Source organism: Stegodyphus dumicola, chromosome 4 (assembly GCF_044657685.1).
Source record: "Stegodyphus dumicola isolate Sdum_Otavi_A_Nest chromosome 4, ASM4465768v1".
In the NCBI taxonomy this organism is placed as follows: Eukaryota; Metazoa; Arthropoda; class Arachnida; order Araneae; family Eresidae; genus Stegodyphus; species Stegodyphus dumicola.
In genome coordinates this window covers 254,620,559-254,646,072 of record NC_140771.1, presented here as the reverse complement: position 1 = coordinate 254,646,072, position 25,514 = coordinate 254,620,559, and the positions used below count along the sequence as shown (strand labels likewise).

General features: G+C 30.0%; 1 protein-coding gene across 1 annotated transcript in view; it reads right to left on the bottom strand.

The window, feature by feature from the left end:
• Window positions 1-25,514, bottom strand: part of l(3)76BDm (trafficking protein particle complex subunit 8 homolog l(3)76BDm) — a 107,285-nt gene that overhangs the window by 67,529 nt on the left and 14,242 nt on the right. Inside the window, exons 3-9 of the mRNA XM_085816228.1 lie at window positions 25,200-25,289; window positions 20,326-20,497; window positions 16,427-16,595; window positions 12,112-12,169; window positions 9,629-9,723; window positions 8,431-8,628; window positions 4,502-4,608 (exon numbers count right to left, since the gene is read on the bottom strand). Of these exons, the coding sequence (XP_085672354.1) occupies window positions 4,502-4,608; window positions 8,431-8,628; window positions 9,629-9,723; window positions 12,112-12,169; window positions 16,427-16,595; window positions 20,326-20,497; window positions 25,200-25,289 (889 nt within the window). The remainder of the gene's footprint in view (window positions 1-4,501; window positions 4,609-8,430; window positions 8,629-9,628; window positions 9,724-12,111; window positions 12,170-16,426; window positions 16,596-20,325; window positions 20,498-25,199; window positions 25,290-25,514) is intronic.

The following is a 25,514-nucleotide window of genomic DNA, read 5'->3' as shown; positions in this document are numbered from 1 at the left end:
AATAAATACATTTTTTAAATTCCTAAATTATACATAAAAAACATAAATTGAGTGATAATCTTTAAGTGATACAACAGGGTTCGTAGCCACATTTTAGTTAAAAAAATAAGCACCTATAAGCACTTTTCAAGCACATTTTAAGGAAAAAATAAGCACCTGTCTAATTACATTATACACAACTGCATAACCTTAAAAGAAAAATTAGACTTGTAATTTAAAATATGAGCAATGCAATATTTATTAAGAGAATGCATTACCTCAACCATGGAAAACAATTAAATTTTTTGGTACTTTTCGGTTTCAAGGGCCGTAAAAAATCGCCAAACTATTGTTGATGCCAATGCTGGCAAAAATAATTGCGGCAAGAAAGGAAGTATAATAGTAAATAACTATCTAAGATTGATGTTTTAATTTAGATGAAAGGTTAATTTCATACAATACCTTTTATTATTATAATTTATATAAAAATTGCTAAACATAACTGAATGGATGCCTGTATCGCTATTTCGCTACCGACTTATCGTTAAAGCATAATTTCATCTCGTTGGTTGTTCAAACGTAATTTTCTATAAGTAATGATGCCTTTTCTTTGAAAATATTCTCGGTAAAGTGCAGAATAGCTCACTTATTTGTTCGCCGCTTTTTACAAGGGTAAAAACAATTGGATTTTTGTCAATTTTCTTTTACTTTTAAATTGAAAATACTTCAATGTGTACACAGATAAAGTCAAGAGTGTGCGCACTGCCATTTTTGTGCATATTTAGGATACTTTTTTTTTAGTGAAAATAGGTCGATGTGCACATGGATACTGAGTATGTGCAGTTCTTAAAAACGCGTCAAGCAGTGGATGATTCTGCACTTTACCCCAAATTCTATTGCCCACTTTTCGTCATGGGCAATTCCCAAATTGTTAAATCTATAGGATATATATATATTATATATATATAAAAAAGATTAAAAAATTAATATTAGTATTTCAATGGCGTCTTAAGAAATATAGAACTATATAAACTTACGCAATCTGAAATCAGCACGTACGCTAGATTTGGCGCGCTGTTAAATGGGCGCGTTTGCTAGATTTGGCGCTTTTGCGCATACATTTTCGCTGTAATTTTTTTACGGCCCTCAAAACAAAATAGTACCACTCCCCCCTTTTTTTAAATTTTAAATGACAGTTCATTTTACAGAATTAGTTTGCAATGACAGAAAAAAAAACTATGCAGAAATAAACTATGTTACAAGATTTAATGATGAAATTTCAGTTCAAAATATAGAAAATAAATAATAATAAGCCATATTAATTGAATTTTTTGGCACCTAATAATAAATACAATTTATTTTCCCACTCATATTAATACTTAAATAATTTAACTTAAATCAAAATTCTGAACATTTTCTAAATTTTCATTGCATAACAGTTTTCCCTTAACATATATTCCAAACAAAGTAATTTAAGTAAAAAGAGGCGCATTTCTGAAATCAGGAGACGGGAAATTGCTTCATTCAGTCATCCTTTAATGGTAAAAGCTTAACTAAACCGCATACTCGGAAATTTCCGAATATTCTGTATAGTCGAGCGTAACTAGAAAAAGAGGAGGGGGGGAGATTGTAGCCGTTCTTTAGATTTTTCGGCTAAATAAATTATTTTGACATTTTGATATGTGCATCATATAAAAATAGACCAACGGAACTGAGAAATATTCTGCTTAGAAAGCACAGTAAAACTCTTTTAAGTGTTCATAAATAAATCTCAGACTGAACATTAAAATTAATTATCTCTGCAAAATACCACAAACGTTATTGCGCAATACGTACGGCTTAATTCTTCCATACGTGATACTACGCAATCGGAATCGGAATGAACAGCTGCCAGTATTCGGAGAATAAAGAACTAAATAAAGAAAAAGAAAGAGACTTACTAATCTGGGGTGTTTTGATTCTAATTTTGAACAGACTGTGTTAAATTTCCGAAATAGGGTCATTCTTCGCTTGGGTTGGGTAGACCCCAAAACTTTTAGTCCTATTCAATCCAGATTGGACACTGACAAAAAAAAAAAAAAAAAAAAAAAAAGGTCCGGTATTAGAGATTTTGCGTAGAAAGGGGAGAATCTCCCAACCTCCGTACTGTATAACTAACGTACCGGGGGGGGGGGGTAATTTTGACTATTCGATTACTTTCCTTTTATTTAAGCCATTCCGAATATTATTCCTTAGAAAGCTAATCTGTGTAAAAACACACCCATTTTTGGCAGTTTATCTATACTTCAGCAGTTACTGCAACTATATTACAGTCAAAAGTCGTTAATTCGGACCTCAAAGCTACAAACTTTCTGCGCATGCGTCACGTTCACGCATGCGCACAGGCGTTTACGAGAGCGCGTAAGACCCTTACGGCTGCGAATATGTTTGTGCGCATGCGCGTTTAAATTGTAACAGAGTTATACGCTAAGCTAAAGTTATCTAATTCAGTTAATGTTGCCGACTGCGTTGTTCCTTAATCTTCGAATTGGATCCGGCTTATTATTTTTTGCAGACTGTTAGAGCAATTTTATAAAAGTAAGCTTGAACTTTCGATTATGTCAAATAGAATTTCCGATGTATATTTACTACAAAGCGAAAGTATGTTTTGAAATCCGAAATTTGTTTATCAATTTCACGCTGCTCTGCGGCAGAGGGGGGGGGGCAGAAACGTCATTATTAGATTATGATAGATTAGAGAGATTATGTCAAATAGAATTTCCGATATATATTTACTAATATGTAATTTGTATCTACAAAGCGAAAGTATGTTTTGAGATCCGAAATCTGTTTATCAATTTCACGCAGTGGATTGGAAGTTGATCTGTCAGCACTATCCTTATCTTCAGGGCAGATGTTTTTATTTTATTTGGCTTATAATTCCATACTAAGTGTAGTATTTCATTCTGTCTTTGATATGATTTAAATCAAGTTCCTCGTCATTATAATTTGCTTCCGATAGTGAAGAAAGTTACCCAGAGGTTATTGAAAACGAAAACATTTCGATTGACAAATTAGTCGGTATTCTCAACACAGCAATTATAGGACTTGAACAGCGGAACTTTGTAACTAAACAAGAAATTATTTCTGTTTAATAGAATTAAAGAGAAAGTATTATCACATGAAACGAAGCAACTTACATTGAAGGAAATGTTTAATAAAGTAAACAAATAAATATTAAGCTTTTTCTTTTTGTAAATTTTGATACCCTTTAGATCATAATTGTTCTTTATTTCATAAATTACGGTTTCATATTTTTAATTTTGTAATTTCTGCATGCCATCTTACCAGATTTAAACTGATGATCTATAATCCGGAATCGCCGAAGTCCCGACGAGTCCGAATTAACGACTTTTGACTGTATTATAAATATTCATGCATATGCTCATAATATAAGCATAACGATCATAATAAACACGAATATGTACTGACCACGCGGAACGAGAATGCAAATTATTAAATTCGGTAAAAGTTTACAATTGGGTGCCCCTTGTTTATTGGCGATTATTTTTTTTACGCCAAGATCGGCACCAAGAAAGCGCAATTTCAAGATGGACGCTACACGAAACCAAAATAAGAAGTCAAAGAATTGCACAAACTCTGTGTCCATGTACACATTGATCTTTTTTCACCTCAAAAAAATCCCAGAATTGCACAAACTAGGCATTGTGCACTGTTTTAAATTTGTCCATGTACAGATTAATCTATTTTCGTTTTAAAAAAATCAGGAAGCTAAATATTAAAACTATCATGGGAACCAGAAATGAGGTTTCATCGCCAAAATTTTTTAATAATTTGTCACTAATCGAAGGGGCACCCAATTCTACACTAGAGCCTTAAATTCTTGATAGAAATTCAAACGTGTGTAATATTTGGGTGGGAGGAAAATAATACTGAATGTACCGGAATCGTCTACCGTTTTCGCAATTCTTTAACCAATAGCACGACGTGCACCTGTCTGTACTCTCGCGCGCACCATAGGTTACGTTAATGCAGAGAAAAAGGGGAAAAGCAATTTCCAGGAGTATGATTCACCATCTGACGTTGCATATAAGGAAGAAAAGTTGTTTATTTAGTTTCGGCTTTGGTACGGGGAAAAAATGCGCATTCATTAAAAAAAAGCACTAAAAGCAAAAAAACAAAAAATATAAAAAAATAAGCACTAAAAACAAAAAAATAAGGGCTTTAAAGAAAAAGTAAGCACCTAGAGCCTTTATATTTTATTTTCAAATATAAGGACTTATAAGCACTTGTAAGGACCGCTACGAACCCTGTACAAGTTTTACAATAAATGAGTTTATTCAAATCAAATCACAAAAAAGCTTATATCAAGAAATAAAAATATATTTATGATTTAAAAAAATATGTTCAATAGCAATTTTTATTTTGCCGAGAATTAGCCGAAGACATATAACTATATATATACGAAATAAACACATTAATTCAAATGAAATGAAATATGTGTAAAATAAAATGCACTTACACAACAGAATTTAATGAGGAAGCAGGATTTTGTACACCTGGTTTATTACCAAAAAATTTTTTCGTTACTCCAAATAAGGTTCGATGTATACCTTTACGATTAGCTACCTATTTGAAAATACATTAATAAAAAATTGTTAGTTTAAAAAAGAATAAAAAATATTTAAAATACTACACATTAAGTATTTCGAAAAATAAATAATACAAATAAAAACAGATACAGTAATAACTTAATTAATAAATATGTAGAAAGCATAACTGTATGAACTACATCAGAGTGAGCTTAATGTTAAAGAAACTGAAAAATAATTATTTTGTGGTAATGCTAAACATCTGACAAGATTAAACTTGCCGTATATTTATTAATGCACTGTGCTGCAAATAAAATTTACAAACTCTATACAACAAACAGGTCTAATGAAATCCTTTTAACTGTTACATTAAAAAAATACACAATTAAAAAATATATATAAAAACTGTGTTATCCATTAATGTATCATCTTATTCACCGAGTGAAACTAAACTGACACATTTTAAAAAAAAAAGTTATAATTTCCAAAAACATGCATAATATTCCTTATATATATATATACAAGAATTTTATCAGATTAAAAAACAGCCTATTATAGCATCAAAACACAAAATAATGTAAAATTACAAATACTTCTGAGCCACACTTAAATAATTTACACTGATCCAAATTTATGAATTAGGGGGTCCCACATCACCTGCACTTTTTTGGTGCCCCAAACCTTACAACCTTTTAAAATCAATAATACTTTTGCAATATAAATTATTTTATGCAAAAAGTTCAATATAAAAAAGTAAAACTCAGAAATACAAAAAAATTCAAGCATACATATTTTTAAAATTTATTTTGCATTATCCCCACTATTTGTTACAACATTTAGGGCATAACTGGATTAGGTTTTGAACTGCTTTACTTCATAGTTATTCACATGTTTATAAAAAAATGCAAAATTTGTTCAGAATATATACTGTTATACGCAACCCATTTATCCATTGCTGGAGCCATGTCATATGCAAGACACTTAAAGTTTGAATGTGTCAGCATGGCTCAGAAAACTTATGAATTGTGATTTATTTTATCTATGCCAGAAGAGTTGACTTCATTGAAGAAGGAGGTTCAAGCACAAGTCTTAATCAAAATGCATGTAATGTGCTAAGTTTTGGAATTTCAAAGCTATTCAAAAGAAATATCTCCAAATAAAAATTACAAAACAACAAAAACAAACATTACCAAACAACAAAATAATCTAGTATGTATAACAACTTACATATGTTATATTCAAATGGTGAAAAAAAATTTTTTCCGATTGGTAGAACGAATCTCATCTAAGACTTAATCATTTATTTTCGATTCACGAAGTTTTCTAGACATTCTGACTGAAGTGAATCGGTTCTTTTTAACAATTCACCATTCGCTAACAATGACCTTGATTAATGTGTTTGGAGCAGGCAGGGATCAAGAGCAGTGTGCAAAGATGGGGAAAAAACAGAAAGAATTGAACAAGGAATGGGATCACTGGAATCAACTCAACCAAACTGCTTATTGCCTGCACTAATTTCTTTCAACTGCACTTTCGAGATACCCCCCAAAAAAACCTTTCTACGTAGAACAACAATAAAATTCTGGAATAAAAAAATGCTAAAAGTTAAAAAATAATGAAAACTAACCTCTCTTTTGTTTAAGATTACATTATTTTATAACTATAACTGATATTTTGTTGCTACTAAAAAACACAGTGTAAAAATAAATTTTTAAATTGGAAGCATATCCCAAAGAACAGAAAACTGTTTGCTAATCCGGGCACTTTCTTTTTTTTTACCTAATTTGACAAAATGATACCAAATATCACTCAAGGCTCTTCTATTTGGTGTGATCCACATTTTGTTATGCAACCTTGAAAAAATGCATTAGATGGAAAACTTTATGTTTATTAATATATACTAATTATAAAGAAGATTAAAGAGAAATTCACTGCTCTTGAATACAAGAAGTTAGTGAAATAAGTAAATAAATAAAAATATAATTTATTCTTTTGCATACATATTACAGTAATATTGTATAAAAAAGGTAATACCTAATGTGCATAGCTATACTATTACACAGTATTCAAAGAATCGAAATGAAATTCAAAGGAACAGCTCCGAGGAAGTGAAAAGAGCAAATAAGACTCTGCAGGAATTAGATTTGAAAGAGCGAATAATGAAGAGTCCACCAGAATCAGATCCATAGCTACAGCAGAAGTGATAAAAACCACTCCTTTATGAGTGCTTATGGGAATGATGAACATATCTACAATAACGACTTTGAAGGCCCCACATCTGCAACTACTGTCATTCCTATAATCTGCATACTTTAAATAGATCCCTGCACTACTAAATGGGAAATGGGAACTTCATCCATTTGAAAACAGGGGTGATCAGTTTCACTGAGATTCATCGGTTTATTTAACATTTTGTTTCTTAAATACTAGATGGAACACAAGCAAGCCAAAAACACATATATGCATACATAACATACATAAAATATAGGTCAGAGATGTTTCCAGTAAATAATAAAGGAAAGATTGCTAGTGTTTACATTAAGAGGAATCAAATATTCAGCACACTTCCCAAAAGCAGCTCTCGGTGAACTGTTACAGAACTGCCCTTCCATTTTCATTGAAGTACCGATCATTTGATCAGTTTAGTGAATCGGTTCTGAAGTGGATAGTCTCTCTCTAATTTGACCCCCCTCCTTTTTTTTGCTAGCTTGGGCTGATATGATCGACGCATAAAAATGTTGAAGAATGGAATTCTTTAACAAAAAATTAAATATTTCTCTTTCAGCTCACCAGGTGGGAAATAAAATTCTAGCTTCTAAATTAAAATATTACAATTTCTTATTTTTAAAAATAATGCAGCAACAACCATTGCATTAAATAGAAACATTTAAATTAAGATTCACACGTAGCACAAGGTATTAAATGAATAAATGAAGACTCTGAGCCTAAAAAAATAATTCTCAGTCTCTAGCAAAGGTCTGTTCATCACTACACCCCTTATGATAAGAATGGACATAACGAAGACAAAAATGATTAAGTCCTTTTTCAGGCAAAGAGCAGTTCAAGACAAAGTAATCTTGTAGGTGTCTCCTTGTAAGCATTGTGCCACTATTAACAAAGAAACTGGGGGAAAAAAATGTGTGTATAAAGGTTAAAACCATCAAATATATTACTGCTATTAATTCTGATCAACAAATTGCTACTGAAAATAAACAATGGAGATTTAATACTTCTGAAGAATATGCTATGTTACATTACCCGCATGATTTAGTATGAACAAGGAGACTGCTACAGTGTCTGACCATGGATACATTAATTGAATACGTGAAAGAATTTTTTTTTTCCTTATGAAAATTAGAACTTGTGTCCATGGCAAATGAATTTATGCTGTTGAAGTGAAAAGTGAACCTTGCAATATCAAGTATTATCAAAAAAAAAAAATAAATAAATAAATATATAGGGGAGGGGAAGACTTCAATAATGCCAGAATAAACATAGCATGGATTCTACATGCCCATTTGTGAAAGAACAACCTGAATATCCTCACTTCCTACAATACGAAAAGGAAAATACAATCTGAATTTTTATGTGCAGTATTTCTTTTTAGTTAAGTTTTCCAAGCAGTTACCAAATTTTATCTAAAAAATGTATAAAAAGATTAAATACAATTTTTAAATTCTAATACCAGTTTAAAAATCAAAAGGTTTTTTTAAATATAAATGATTATCTGTAATCAAAAACACAAAACATTAAAAATACAAAAAAATTACGCTGTATTTCAAACACAACAAAAACTAATACAGTAATTTAACTACAAATTTAGAGTTTGCAAAATATCAATATTTTAGTAAGGCTTTACCTGATCATTGAGTATTCGAATTTGCTTTTCAATAAATGGTATAAGGCCTTGAATGCAAAAATCCTGAACAAAACATTTTATCCGATCCATATCACTATGTGTGAGACACACTCCATGCCTTTTAGATTTGTTATTAAGCTTAGAAAATTTATTTGTGTATCCCAAAGCAGAACTGACATCTTCATTTGAGCTCCCTAACTGAAACAAATTTAATTAATATCACTAAAAACTGCACTTAATTCAGTAAAATTTTACAGATTTCTTTTGAATAATCATTCTAAACGAATTTTCTAAACTTTTACATTACAGTACATTTAAAGCTCATATTCAGTTCTGAAAACAGAAGTAAGTTTTGAATGACCGAGATCAGTTGACATCTTCTATATACATCTTTTAAACAGAAGTAAGTTTTGAATGACCGAGATCAGTTGACATCTTCTACATACATCTTTTAACAAATTACCATTTAATTTTTTCTAATACGGAAAAAAAATAAAAACAACAGAAGAAAAAGGTTTAAAATTAGGACAAATTCAGACACAGATAGACATTTAAAGAAATAGCTGATGCATTTTAAGAACCTGAAAGTGATTTTTCTTAAATGAGCAAAACCATTACAAAATAATTTGCTAAATTTTATTGCTTAAATAAACTAGATTAAGTAAAAACAGATCGATAATGAAAATCAAAAATCCGTGTTGTTAAATGAGTACCACAACTTTCATAACTAAGGAAAAAGCTTAATTAAAGGAATTAAAACCATTGATTAAAGTTTGTATATTTCAATAAATAAGATTCATTAAATGAAATCTGTTAGAAATGTTTTGAAGCATTTTTTAATTAATAATAATGATTGGAAAAAGAAAAATAATTAATTTATTCTTTTCTGATATAAACTTATATTTTTTAATGCAAAATTTTAAAACTCATATAACCTGACCAATATAAAACAGAATGATAGCCAGATTACTTCTGGTAAATAATGTTTATAATTGTAAGAACACTTTCTAAGAACCTTATCAATAAATAAAAAAATCTGGGAGAAATCTTTGTTAATATCAGCATTCTTAGATAATCATATTCATGAATAAGAAAACAAAAAGATGAAGAGCAAAACATTTACAGCAACATGAATATCCTGAATGACATACAAAGGATAAGAAAGCTAAAAATGTAAGAAATTAGCAATCCTTCTTACCAATGAATCACATAAATTAGCACCACCATCTGAATAATATAGTAAGGGATGATGAATCGATTCAGAATCTTTTACAGGATCACTAGCAATGTCACCTAGTCATAAAAAAAAAGGAAGATATACCCATAATCTATGACTGACCAGCCAAATGAATGCATACTCTAATTGAAATATTTCACATAATATAAATATCCCAACATTCATATTAAAAAATATATACCAATTCTCAAAAAGCAACAAACACGTAATGTTCATCTTTAACAAACCGAGTTATGGAGTAAGTATCTCTTATATACCAACACTTATATCTCAGTTATTCTCAAGGTTCTTTGATTGTAGATTTCACTGATAATGAATGCAACAGTATGAAAACAGAAGTAAGTTAAGTAATACACCAAATTAAAAAAAATTGCTCATGGAAAAAAAAAAAAAAGTAACTTTTATATGCAGAACTAATCATTATGAAATCATTATACATTACACAATTAATTATTGGGTAAAGTTTTACATATTAAAAAATTGCATTCTTAATAAAACAGGTGGTTATAATTAAAATTACCCTATTTAGATCTATGTAGAGCCAGTTCTGGTAGACCTATTTCACTAAAATTTGGTATACACACATATATATATAAGGCTCAAAATTTACATAACATTCTTACACTGCATGAAAAACACCATCTGTTGATTGAAACTTTAACTCTCAATTTTTATTGCATATTTCTTTTCCCCATTATCCATATATATATATATGTAAGATAAATTTATATGAATCAAAATTATAATATAACTATAAACATTAATTCTTCCTCTCTATTCTAAAATTGTAATAACTTCTCTGCACTGCGTCATTCAAATTAATCATGCGATCTTACGTAACCGTTAATACCAGATGCCTCTTGACGACCAATCACCGAATTGTAAACCAAAACTTTTCGCGTGCTTCCATCTTTCATAACTACGCACTTCAGCTTTTGCTCTCTACTGTGCTAAGATGTAATTTCGCTGGCTTGCTTTCTATCCCAACAATATCAAAAATGTAAATCATCTGTGGAAAGGCTCGACTAGAGTGCCAAGTGATTGTGGCCACAAATATCAATTGGAAATAAAAATGGAATTAAAACTGCCTCGACTGCCAAGTTCTTTAAATACTACGCAATCAAAATTCTTCTTCAATATGGATCTAAGCACGCATCTACAGTGTTCCGTCCTTTCCTGTGCTTTTAATATAACATATATATATATATATATAAAGTTTCAATCGACAGATGGTGTTTTTCATGCAGTATAGAAAGAATGTTATGTAAATAAATTTTATGGCATTGACTATTGCCTTTTAAAAAGGCAGTAGTCAATGCCATAAAATCATTCTTCACCCCATGATTTAGTATCAACAAGGAGACTGCTACAGTGCCTAACCTACAGTATACATGAAATGAATACATGAATTGAACACGTGAAAGACAATTATCTTTTTTCTTATGACAATTAGAACTTGTGCCCATGGCAAGTGCATTTATGCTGTTGAAGTGAAAAGTGAACCTTGCAATATCAACTATTATCAAAGAAAAGCAAATATATGGAAAAAACCCTAATCCGATGGTGTGTGGTGTATTTAATTATGGCAAAGCACACTAGGGTTATCTGCCTAAGGGGAGGGACGCCTTCGTAGAGGTCTTTCTAAGGGAAACTGGCTCGTATACACGTTACACATGGGGAAAACCCTGAAAACACCCATGCATCCAGCCTGTTCGCGGGATTCGAACTTCAAATCGAACTACCAGTGTTCAGCGACTTTACCGCTCGGCCGCTGGTGGGCCCCTAAATCCGGAATCGCCGAAGTCCTGACGAGTCCGGATTACGGACTTTGTACTGTATAATGGACATATTTGTATATACATACATGTACATAATATATTTTATATATATATAAAACTCGTCATTTACATACATGCACACACATATGAGAACATCTATATCTAATCTGATAAATATGGCAGTCTTTGAGAACATTATATTCAGAACATTCACCTGAAATATTATTTCTATATTCTCTTTAGTTAATTTTTTTTTATTTTTTATTATGAGATAAAAGTTACAGGTTGAACACTACTGTTTGATAGATTTCAGATCCAAATATAAACATGAAATAAGAAATACAGCTTTTTTTCTAAGATTGAATATTTTAAAACAATTAATTATTGTATGCACTAAAGTATAGGGTGATCCCAAAGTCGTGCACATCAAGCTCTAAAAAATTATGGAAATTCCAAAATACATATTAATGGGAATGTTGCAATGGAGGAAACCCCTACATTGTTACAGTAGTGTATTCCTTAAAATTCCAGTTGCTATTATTAATGGCAGTAGCTTTAAAAACCATGTTTGGTACATGATAAGTTTCCCCAAGCAAAATGAATTTTTGTGCAAACAATATAGCATCTATTTAATTATAAAAAAGAGAGGCTTATTCAATTTATTACCTTCATTTACATCATCATAATGGTTTTCTTCAACAATATGATTACTTGAAACAGTGTCCTGTAAAAAGAAATTACACTCCAGTCTTGAAATATTTTCATATAATTTTTGAGACAATGTCAGAAACAAAAGAAAACTAAGTTACATAACAATTAAATAATTTTAAATTCCATTTATAATCATGATAAATTATTATAATGAAAAGTTGCTTTTAAAATTTGATCGACTAAAATTTAAAAATTAGCTACATCAATCATCAAAATTCAATAAGTGAATTAAATTCAAGAGGTAGAAGTAGGTTCAGCTCGCACGTAGAGAGAGAGAGATAGGTATATAATACCTTTGTCAAAAGCTGAATGTATAATGAATGCAAAACATAAATTTATTATGTGATCAAGTATAACGATGTATTTGTAACATGCATTATGATATTTTTCCTAAATGATGAAAAAAAATACAAACAACAAAGTAAGCTAATTATACAAGACAGAACTAACTATAGTTTAAGGTCACAATATCACAGTTACATAAAATTCCAAGACCCCAGACAACTCTGTTAAGATTCATAAGAATGATAATAATTGTTGTTAATAAGAATCAATAATTCTTGTCGGATAATGTTTATTCACAGAAAAGCGAATAACCCATGTATAAAAATCAACCTTTTGATAGTCAGTAATAAGCTCAGCTTGCATTTCAGTTATGCAACACAGCTTGCACTATAATATATTACATATTAGGGGTGAAAAGCTTCACAATCATCGAAGGGTTAATGTCAATATTAACTTAAAAATCTTTGAACTAAAACTATTTTATCTATATAACCAATTCCAATTAACTGGATAGAACACTCATTAAAACAAAATCTAGTATAAAAGAGAGCTAAACATGCTTTCTAATTTATGGAGATGTATATTTAAGATATATGAATACAATTGCTCTATATATACACCGAAAAGGTTTGTTTTCCTAATTTATTAAATACCTGTATCATTTCCATATGAAATCAATGCTTAAATTTCATGATGATTTTGCTAAGAGAATTACTAATTTTACTGGATTTTTAAAATGAAAATAATTATTCCTTACTAATAAAACTTGACTTTTTAAAATCTTATTTTTAATATCTGAAATCAGATATTACACTGATATCACTACACGAATTTCATGTCTAGTAAAACAGAATTGTTGTCACTTCCCTTACCTGGAATATTTCTTGCAAGTGATCCAGTTAAATAAATGCACAGTTATACCTAGAATACTTTCATTTTACAGTAAGAACAAGTCTCCACACTGTGTTAATATATGGTGGAAAAATATCACAAGTCCTACCCCCAAAGAAATTGTCACAACTAATCTGGATAGTTTTTTTAAATATATGATTTTATGTTTAGCATTTAAAATTTCTGAGTATTAATTCTTAAACTACTAAACCTCATGTAACTGTTTAACTTAAAAGTGTTAAGGTTATTTTAAAGGACTTTATACACCGTGTCCAAAAAGGTCCTTACCTCACCTTTAATTTCACAACAGTTCACCATAGACCTATACTTTCAGTTACAAAAATGTTTTAAATGACCCACACATTGATGTTTGGACATTTTCAAAGATGTAAATTTTGTAAATACTATAAAATCTAACTTTTTTTCGTTCCTCCAGTTCTAAAATCATATTTAAGAAAATTTTGTACTCATTATAAAAAATAAATAAATTTAAAAAAAAATGAATCCTATACAACAAAAAATGACAGATACTTAATTTCAAAATCTGCAATTTTTGATGTGATATTCAATTTCTACTGAAGGGTGAGTTAGTAAATAAAATAAATCAAGGTAGATTTCCCCCTTAAATACCATTGAATCATACTGTTTTGTGATTTACTAGTGTCTTTAAATTATAATTTTATTACATTTGTATGTTGGAAGAATTTTCACTCAAATAATTTATATTGTTAGGTTTTTTTCTGATAATTGCATTTGAGTTTTGAGTTGTTGCATTATTTTCTTTCTTCACGTTCATACGGGGTTCGTGAGAATTCGGAGTGAATAATGACAATACTACTTAATGAAATATCGGAACACTCTTTATTGGCCAGTATTGTCAGGACAGCTTCAAAACACGATTTGACAGTTGTCGAAGAATATACTGTACACAGTAGGAACAGTCAGGGACACAGCCTTCACACTGTCAGGCAATAACAGTAGAGAAAGCTTCACTGCAAAGCACCAGAGTACACCTCCAGACTCTGCTCGGTCATTCTCAGAACTCCACGTACTCTCGAGACTCTTGACGCTCCAACTTGCGATGCACTCGACGACACACAGATTAGAGCTCCTGACTCTTCGGTTCAGTTATTCCCGGAGCTCAACACACTCTCTCGACGATGCACTAGCCGCGATACACTACGAGACTTTTTTGGTGTACTCGACAACCCACTCGGCACTCGCTGCCTGGCTGTCAACTCGATCGACTCCGCAGGGATTGACTCGCTAGACGAGACACCAACTTGATACTAACTATCTCGTACTCTATGCAAGGCACACACTCTAACTGACTGCAGACCAGCAGGGCTTATATAGCTTTCGGCTTGTGTTCGAGAACATTCTGGGCTAAACCGGTAAGAATTCGTTCCAGAAGGTTCTCCGTCCGTCCATGGCATATTGCCGATTTTGTCGCCAAATGGGCAATTTCTCACCAACTGTGGCAACCCTGCCTACCCCTGCCATTTTATGGCAACCCAAAATCTGCTTTGCGGATAAGCTATCTTACCGCGCCTGTACATTTCGTAACAATATATTTTCAAAGTCTAAAAATAAATTATTAATACTGTCATGAAGTTTTATTACTTTAGAATCAAATCTGGTAATTGTGCAAAAAAATGATTAAATTATAAATATTTTTCCTGTTCACTTAATGCAAATAATATTACAAGCTGTCTACATGCCAATATTGAAGTTGGCCAGTGTTTTCTAGAACATGAATTCTACAAGAGTCTCTGAATAGTATATCTGTTTGGTAAAAATTATGTTGATCAATATTTTTCATAATAATCTGCACATAAATGCTCATCATAACATCAGAATTCTTTTTCTGAATGATGCATCACTTTTGTAAGGTAGAAATGCAAACATTTCACTCTTCAGTTTGTGTAGAGCCCTTGAATATTAAACATTTTGGTCACTTCTTATCCATAGAGCAGTTAAATGTGTGTTCTATTATTCATAATGAGTATAAAATTTTCTTAAATATAAGGACTGGAGCAACAAGTAAAAAGTTAGATTCTGTATTTCTAATTATATATATATATATATATATATATATATATATATATATATATAAAAAAAAAAAAAAAAAAAAAAAAACACTTCAATTTAGAATCATGAAAACATGAATTTTTGCATCATATAAAATATTTCTGTAATTTAAAGTAAATATCTATAACTAACAATTGTGAACGAAAAAGACCAGGTAAGGACTTTTGTGGCCACAATGTATAATACTAAGTAAAAATTAAAAGTGATAGAATTTTCCCAGTACAGTTGCAAAATCTTTAAACATTGCATTTTTACATAACAAAAGATAAAACATTGTTTAAAGACTTTTTGATGTTAAGAGATTTATGATGAGCATTTCTATGCAAATTATTGCAAAAAATGTTGATCAATATCATTTTTTTTCATCGAGATCTTATTTAAAGAATCTTATAGAATTAACATACAAAATGTCCGTCCTTTAGAGTAATAAATCAGCACAAGTTCTTTCACAACAGAAATGCTAAAGGAAAAAATAAGAACATAAATGCAATAAAAAATTAAATATTAGAAAAAGCAAATTCCTATCCTTCCACTGTATATATATGCTTAACAAAATTATATTGATAATATAAATATCATCATAGTGTGCACAATGTTTGAGAGCCCAGTCCTTTTCAGAGAAATGCATTTGATTAAGTCAACATTTAGCAACATGCACCAAAACACGCTGCGTATGGACTTATTTTATAGCCTTTCACGATTTAGGTGTTTATCTATAATTAAATAATATTCTTATTACATGAATCATTTACATGTTTTGCAAATATGCTTTCAAAATTAAAAGAAGAGTTACACATTTGATTCTTGCATAAGTTTACTTAAAAACAGTAGAACTGTAGTAATTCATGAATACTGGAAGAGGGCTGCACAGATTAGAAAATTTTGTAAAAAAATGAGTTTCAGAGTTTTTGACTCATATTGTGCCTGTTGTAAACATTTGATACTTTGAAACTAACAAAAGTCCATAATAAATAACTGAAATCAAAAGAAAATAAAAACTAACATTCTGTACACGATATTTTGGAAGAAATTGAGTCCATGGATCAGGCATTATTGTTTCACTATATTCATCTACAGAACTGGTAGCCTGAGAAGTTATGGAATTGATTTGGAGCAGATGACACGATGAAGCTCCAAATGAACTTTTCATGCTTTGGTAAACAGTTTCAGCCCTGAAACAGAACAAAAAAAAGTTTATTAAATTTACAGTTTTTACTTTTTATAATCAATAAATGAATGATAAAGTTATTTAGTTTTAAAATGAATATTAAAATATTTTAATATTGTTTACATATTATAAAATATATAGAGTATTAAAATGTTTATGATACTGTAAAATGTTCTCATTAAATGAAACATGGAATACTTAATTAAATAACATTCAATTAATAGACATTCTCTTCTTTAATCAATAAAGAATGCTACATTTTGAATAATGAAGAAAAATTCCACTCAAATGATTCCTCAAACTACCATTATACATTTAACTTGAATAAAAAATTAGAAGGAAATTTAAGACTTAAATTACAAGGTCAATTTTAATTGCAGCACAGTAAGAAATGCCTAATACAGGGTTCACAACGGGATCAAATATGGTTTAGCAAATGAAGTTTTAAAGGAGGTTGATAGCCAAATATGAACAGGCAATTGATCTGCATAAAGAAGATAGCATTAATAACAGTAAAAATTACTAATGTCATAAAATTCATAAATAATTGTTTTTAATATGAAGCTATATAACATAGTAAAAAAGAAATCATATGAAATAAACAGAAGGGGGAAAATACACAAAATGACATATTTACTTTTTAAATGAATATTTTTTATGCATTACTTTCTTATGCAAAAAGTGCAATATAAAAAAGTAAAATGCAGGAACACAAGAAAACACACAAATACAATATATATAAGAAAATGCAGAACTTTCCTCAGAAGATATACTGTTATATATAAGACACTTACAAAATTTAAAAGATAATTTTAATGTTCACTTCCAAGACACTAATAATTTGAATGCACCAGTATGGTTCATAGAATCACAGAGATGTGATATATCTGATCTCAATATTATGATGCAAGAATTAATTGCATTAAAGAAGGATGTTCAAGCACAAGTCTTATTCAAAACACGTGAACACCAAGTTTTGGAATTTAAAAGCCATCCAATTTAAGAGTCATTATCCATGAAATAATTATATTCCAAAATAAAAATTGTTACCAATCAACATTATTGACTTCTTCCTCTTCTTACCTAGTACAGGCAAGCATTAATACAGTCAATAATTTACTACAGAAAACAAGAAACAATGAATATTTTTGAACAAGGTACTTTAAGAATTAAGTACTTTTATTTAATCTTTAAAATAAAAAAAATTGCATCAATCACCAAGCCCAGCCATCATATTAATTAAAAATGAACTTTTGTGCAATTATAATCTGTAATTTTGTTTCTTAAAAACTTAAGACTTCTAAAATTAAAAATAATAATAAATACATTTTTTAAACTTTTGTTCATATTCTTGATCTAACTGTTGTCTTGAGGTTATTTATGTGTAATTATTATATTATCATTTGAGTGTAACCTGTATATAATAGAGAAAAATATATGGGGTTTGATGAAGAAAACAGTTCTTTTAAAAAGGGTCAATGCAAGAAAAAGGTTACGAATCCTAGGTCAAATATTTGATTAAATGGTCTGAAATATTCTGTCACTCTAAAGTACATAATTCAATGCAGCCAAACTTAACCTCTACATCACTTTGGGACTAATTATAATAACTGACTTCTATATAGATACCAAACAAATGCATTGATCATTTTCTCATTAAATTAAAATTTAATCCATAAAAAGAAAATAATATTCCATATATCTACATATAATTTTCACATTATTTTCTATTAATGATTTCTGTCAATGATTTCAAGTCAATGATTTATATGACTAAACAATCTAGACAGTTTTGAAAAGCTAGAACACTATTTGTTTTTTAAATGATCATATTAATAAGGCTTCCAAGATTATCAAAGTTCAATGTGCTAATTCTCTTCCTCTTTCAATTTTACACTAAATTTAAAAATTTACCTTTGAAGCATGCATAATTTTTGAAGACACCTTAGCAAAAGTAACTTGATGAATATTCATAAGAATTTATTTCCTCTGTTTTTCTTTGAATATCCACATTATCTTTTTTAAGACTGTTTTTAAATGTTCCTGGTATTTAATAAAGAAAATTATATACAGAATTTGAAAAAACATTAAAGGTTTAAAAAATGAAGGCAATCTTCAGACCCATTTTCTTTCCCTTTTATATTGTGGGCACTGATGATAGATAAGAGCTCAAATTCATTGACTGCCCACTAAAAAGTAGTTCAACCGTTTTATTTTTTTAATGTACCTATCTTTCTCATAATCTTAAAATTGCAAAAACAAACATTAAAGTAAATCATCATACAAGACAAAAGAATTAATCTTATCAAATCAAAATACTGTATTTCTTGAGTATATAAAATATAGCGATTTTAAGACTTAATAATCTTTATTCTTCACAACCCAAAATGTCTGTTAACTCATACTTTTCTTCTACTTCTATAAAATAGTTTTTCATTAACAGGCTAGTAAAATGACATCTACATTCAGAACAATTAGTTCATAAAGAAAGACCACATGTTTGAAGATCAAAATGAAATTATTGTTATTTATCTTCATCGTCCTTTCCCTACATCTCTCTCTCTCTCTTTTTTTAATTTGCACTCATTTATATATATACAGTCAACAGTCGTTAATTCGGACACCCATAATCCGGACCTCAAAGCTAAAATCTTTCTGCGCATGCGCCGCATTGACGCATGCGCATAGGCGTTTTGCTCGTGCGCCCAAGACATTTACGACTGCGCATATGCGTCTGTGCAAGTGCAGAATACGTTTTCGCGTGCGCGTTTAACGTATAACGGACGGTATAAGCTAAAATTATCTAATATTATACATATCTATTTCAGTTAATGTTGATGATTGCGTTGTTCCTTAATCTTCGAATTGGATCTGGCTTATTATTTTTTGCAGACTGTAAGAGCAATTTTCTAAAAGTAAGCTTGAACTTTCGATTATGTCAAATAGAATTTCCGACGCTGGAGCTCCCAAAGGATCTAGAAAACGAAAGTATGTTTCGATGTCCATCAAACAAAAAACAAATTGCTACAAAAAATGGATAAAGGCATATTCTTTGTTTATCTAACCGTTCCAAAATCTGTTTATCAATTTCACGCTGCTCTGCGCGGGGGGGGGGGGTCACACGCGCAATGAACTGGAAGTTGATTTGTCAACACTATCGTTATCTTCAGAGCAGATGTTTTTATTTTATTTGGCTTATAATTCCTTACTAAATGTAGTATTTAATTCCGATGTACTCCGTCTTTGATATGATTTCAATCAAATTCCTCGTCATTATAAATACCACGAATACAAATCAAATAGTTTTCTGGTTGCAATTTTCTAATTTCGGCTATGCGTAAGGTATGCTTTACGCATCCGCGCTTTGAAAGAAATGTTTAATAAAGTAAACAAATAAATATTAGGCTTCTTTTTTGGTAAATTTTGATACCCTTTAGATGATAATTGCTCATTATTTTATAAATTACGGTTTCATATTTTTAATTTTATAATTTCTGCATGCCATCTTACCAGATTTAAACTGATGATCTATAATCCGGAAAAATCGATAATCCGGAATCGCCGAAGTCCCGACGAGTCCGGTTTACAGACTTTTGACTGTATAACATAGCGCTATTAATAAGCAAGAAATAAAATATTTCTTAATGTATTTTAAAAAACACAAATTTTAGTTACTTTGTAGAAATCTGATAAAAACAAATATAAAAGCAAATTTCACTAAATATAAAGATTACTTTGCTAAATCTTCAGATGAAACATCGTGTAAAAGGACATAATACGTATATACAAAAGAGAAGAACCACTTGGAATTATGAGGAGTATTTTGCTGAAGTTGCACTAGTTGTTGACACAGTTCATTTATTTGACTAAGAGGGTCCTGATGAGACGTGGAAACAACACACACACCTAATTGGTGTTAAGGGATAAACAGCATTTCGAATACATTTTTAAAACAAAGGAAAATTAAAATTCTTATTACTATTTATAATTTCTCTTTTCAAAATATAATATAAATGACAATCATAGAACAATAAATAAGTTATTTCACAATATACTTGAGAAATTGACAAAAGTTTGATAGGAAATGAAATACATTAATCATAAATTACTTCACCAGAACATTAAGAGAATAATCACATGCAAAACATAACAAAAATCTCCCTTTATTAAATCATAGCTGGTTAGTCAAGGATTTACTAATTTTCTTTTCGCTGAAATTATCCAAAAAAGAAATTAGTGAATTAAATTTACATGGAGAAGTTAAACAGTCATAAAAATTTGGTGAAAAAATATAACATATTTGCTTCAAATTATACATTTAAAATTACACACACGCACATATAAATTTATGCTTAATATTACATAAAATAAAAAAATGAAGCATATATTTGGCATTCGCTAATTATTCAGATTTAATGTTTAAAAAAATAGGCCTTGAAAAGTTCTATTTGAAGCATTAAGCAAAGGATGACTAACAGTCTTTACTTGTTTGTCCTGTTGTGTTTGTTGAATCCTTAATTACTTTTCCCCATTTTCCTTTTTGGAATCCAATTTGCCAAAAAATTTCCCAGTTTTAATAATAACATACAATAATATGCATTCTCACTCCCTTTGCCTAGTAGCACTTTTAATTCCCTACACTATTTTTTTTAGAAAAGACACTATTTTTATTTATCCCTTTAAAAAAATTGTTAAAAACAGTTCATAATTATATAGATAGATATAAATAAAATTTAAAAAATTGAAGACTATTAAATTAATAAATATTATTAATACAGGCAAAATGCCACAAAATTAATTATTTAAGAAAGAGATAAAACATTTAAAATTAACATAAAAAAAGAGAGATAAACTATCTACAAAAAGGCAAAAATTAAAAACAATTTGAGACAAAAACTTTGAAACAAAACTGAATTAAAAGTAAATTAATGCAAAAGTAAAGTAATACAAAATATCAAGAAATTATCAATCATTGCTTATTATGTAATATTAAAGAGTATTGTTTTATTTTACTGCTCCAAAAGAGTAAATCCTACAAATTTACTTGCAACAGAAATTTGGAAAAATTATATGAAATGATTTAAGGTGAAAAAGTCCTGAATGGACTTCCGAAGAAGAAAGTCAGTGATCAAAAAAGCAGCTGAAGGATTTTCATGCTGAAAGTTCTATTTGAAGCATTAAGCAAAGGATGACTAACAGTCTTTACTTGTTTGTCCTGTTGTGTTTGTTGAATCCTTAATTACCAGAAATTTTCACGTATCTTTAGAAAATTTACTACCAAAATATGATTTTAAAAAAATACTTTGATATCACAAATGTGTTTAAAAACCTAATTCTCAACAAACTTTGTAGAAAGAAATACTTGAGGGATGAAGAAACAAAGTTTTTTTTTTCCATATCATAGACCAGGCATCGACAACCTATGCCCCCCAGTACAATTCTCAGTGGCATTCTATACCAATAGGCAATGTTATTAGGTAAAGATGGATCGTCCTGTCTATCTTCTCTGTGCTGTCTCACTTCATTCATTTTGTCTCCTTTTGTTCGGTTCATCATGCAGATTCCCAAGTACAGAGCTTGATTTCAGTCCAAAGTAGAATTTAGTTTGATGCACGTTGGGCACTATAGGTTCTTATTTTATTGCGAAAACTTTATTTGCTTAATTATTGTGATCATTCACACCTACATATTTAATCAAATGGTCTCTAAAAAAAAGAAAACTTTATGTTCCCAGTTTTCAAGATGCTTGGACGAATGAATATGGATTCCCACAAGAAAGGATTGTGTATGTAGGTCGTGAAAACGTAATATGTCGCAGGTCAAGTGTACAAAGACATTTTCAAACTAAACATCAGTTCACATTTCAGATTCCGATGAAAAATGTGAAGATATAAAAAGAGCTATTATTTAGCAAGTGAACATTCAGAGTATCAAATTGAAAGTTGCAAAATATACCCAATACTGCAATATTAAGTAGAACGGTCCAAGGACAAGGTTCACATGAAAATTAAAATTTTTCATTTAACTATACTGAAGGAACATATCATAATTATATAATAATTATATTTATTTACTTATATATTTATATTACTTCCATATTTACTAATATAATTATATTTACTTTTACAATAATGATATTTAATTTTATGTTAAATATTTTAAACGATGCATTATTAATATATAAAACTTTAAATCTGTATTCTTGACCCCTATTCCCTAACTCTGTATACATTACAGCAGGAATCGAATCGTTTCAAATGTTTCCTACTGTGTGGCATCTTGAATCGTATTGGTAGATTGGTTTGGCACACCACAGCTACAAGGTTGCTGACTCCTGCCATAGACTATCATAGCATTTCATCAACGAACTAGCTATTTAATGGAAAGATTTAATGGGAAATGATACTTAAATAGATTTTAGAAGATCATTTTAATATTCTCTGAATTAGAAATAGTTATATCAGAAATTAAGCCATCCTGAACTCCAGAACATTCACATTTGTTTGTTAGTAGTAAACCAGTTTCAGTCATTAACATCTGGTCATTTTCTTACAGGGAATTTATCAACATCAGCTCACTAAATGTTTATGGATATGGCAGATCACTGATTTAACATATTTGCTGGATCTACAACTTGCATATCAGTCAGCACAAATGCATAGACTTTAGAAACAATAAATACTCAATAATTTTGATGTATGAAGATAAATTGTCCATGATGATGTGGAAGATACATCCTGCATGCTATGTGAATACACACCTCTGGGCTAATACTGATGGAAGTTTGATCAAGAGAGCAGTGCAACTTCTGTATTCTGTAGAGCTTGTTCCTCATTCAAAAATCTGATATCTGCTTGACCGATTGCTGTTTGGAGTCAAAGGATGATGCAGATTGATGGCTTTCCCCATGTATGTAGATGCTGTAAGCGTTAATATTTACATGACTAGCTGGGTTTTTTATCAAATGCTACTGAAGATGACTAATGTAGTAAAATCATGATGTAACTTTTCATTATGAATTCATAAATAATGGCATGTTAAATGCTAAATAAATGGCATACACGAATGTCTTGCTTTCATAACTGTTTTGCTTAGACAAATTCCTCCTCCTAATAACAACTCACCCACTAGGATAAATGCCTTCACAGATCAATTGAGAGAGCAACAAGGTTTTCCATCTGACATTTGGTACCAGTGTGTCCACAGACTTTCCCCACAGTGACTGAGTCAAGTGGTTAATGAGTTTGACTACCACACAGACAAGAACATTTTCGAAAGGCATGGATATTTGTAAACGTATAGTATCTGCGATGCAAGGGCACATTCAAAATACTAAGCCGAAAGTTCTTTCGAGTAGCTGGTGGTAAGGGAAGAGGGGTGGGAGACCCTATAACCATGTAACTGTACAGTTACTGCACAACCAATAGTGAAATTCTGGTGTTCTATCCACTTCTACCTGTAGCACCTTATATTTTTTAATTCATTTCAATTCACAGAAGTAATCAAAGGGGAAAAAAATTAGAATAAGATAGGCACGAATTTATCTTACTATTTGTTATTAGAATTCTAAGAAATAAGTAATTTAAAAGCCTTTTGTTTTATGGAGAATCACTGCACTGCTAAGTGATGAGATAATGCAGCATAAGTACTATGCAGGATCATTTTCCTATTATTAACAATCATCTGACAGATCTGCTACAGAGAGCGTCAGCTATAAAGACACACTCACATATCTGCTACACATAGTGTTAGCTATAAGGGCAGACACAGACACACACACACACACACACACACAAAAAAAAAAAAAAAAAAAAAAAAAAAAATCACCTTTCTCATGGAGTTTTTACGTTTAAAGCCATGCACACAGTTAATTGCCATTTCTGGGTTTCACCATGTAAACTCCAAAGATTCAGCTAGTGTAACACAAACAAAATAATGTTTATGTCATAACAACTGTGGTTTAAAATGCTAACAGTTTCAATTCAAAATAACTTTTTTGAATTCGCACAGGCTAATTCATAAAGAATTCTGAATATTTCTTCTTTCTCCCCAACCAATTATTGTTTAGATTATTTTAAATCCCACTAGCAGCTTGAAATTATAAAAGCCATTTCCTTGTTGAGCACAAAGACTCCAAAATTTACAGAGTGGAATTGGAATATGTTGAAATGTCCCCACTATAATATTTTCAATCAATATTGACTCTGGACAATCTGTATCATTAACTTAACAAAAGATGCAATATAATAGGAATTTCATAATGAATTAAGTTCTTGATGCCCTGTTGTTTAAAATAAATAACCAAAGGATTCATATGCTGTGCTAATAAACTTACCAAACTTTCCATCATAAATATTGTTTTCAAATGCTACTAAAATATACAAAAAAAAAAAAATTTTTTTTTTTTTATTGCTGAATAAAAATGTCTCTGGAAGAGAGCAAAACATGCCTTAAAAAGAAAAGGAAGAGTATTTTTACAGTATAGGAAAGTATCAGTACATATACAGATTGCTCACATTAACTTCTCGACACATATTAAAATGTATAAATAAAATAAAGATTATTTGTTTTTATATGATAATTCTACAGTTTAAATAATAAAGGATACACGACAAGTAATTATGGACAAATTCATGCTCTGTGGAAGAAGTTACATGGAAAAAAACTTCTCTATATGCTTCAAACCATGGCGTAGAAGCTTTAAAAAAAAAAAAAAGGATAAAATTCATTTAAAGTAATTCATTATTACATTATTGCATATAATAGTTGCTCATAATAATTACATGAAACATTTAACTTTACCAAATGTAAGAGCTTAGATGCATAATCAAATATATCAACAATATTTAAATAATACCATTAAGAGGGTATGACACCCCTCTTAATTGCTGAATAGCGGTTTATGACACTTCACTTTTTGGTT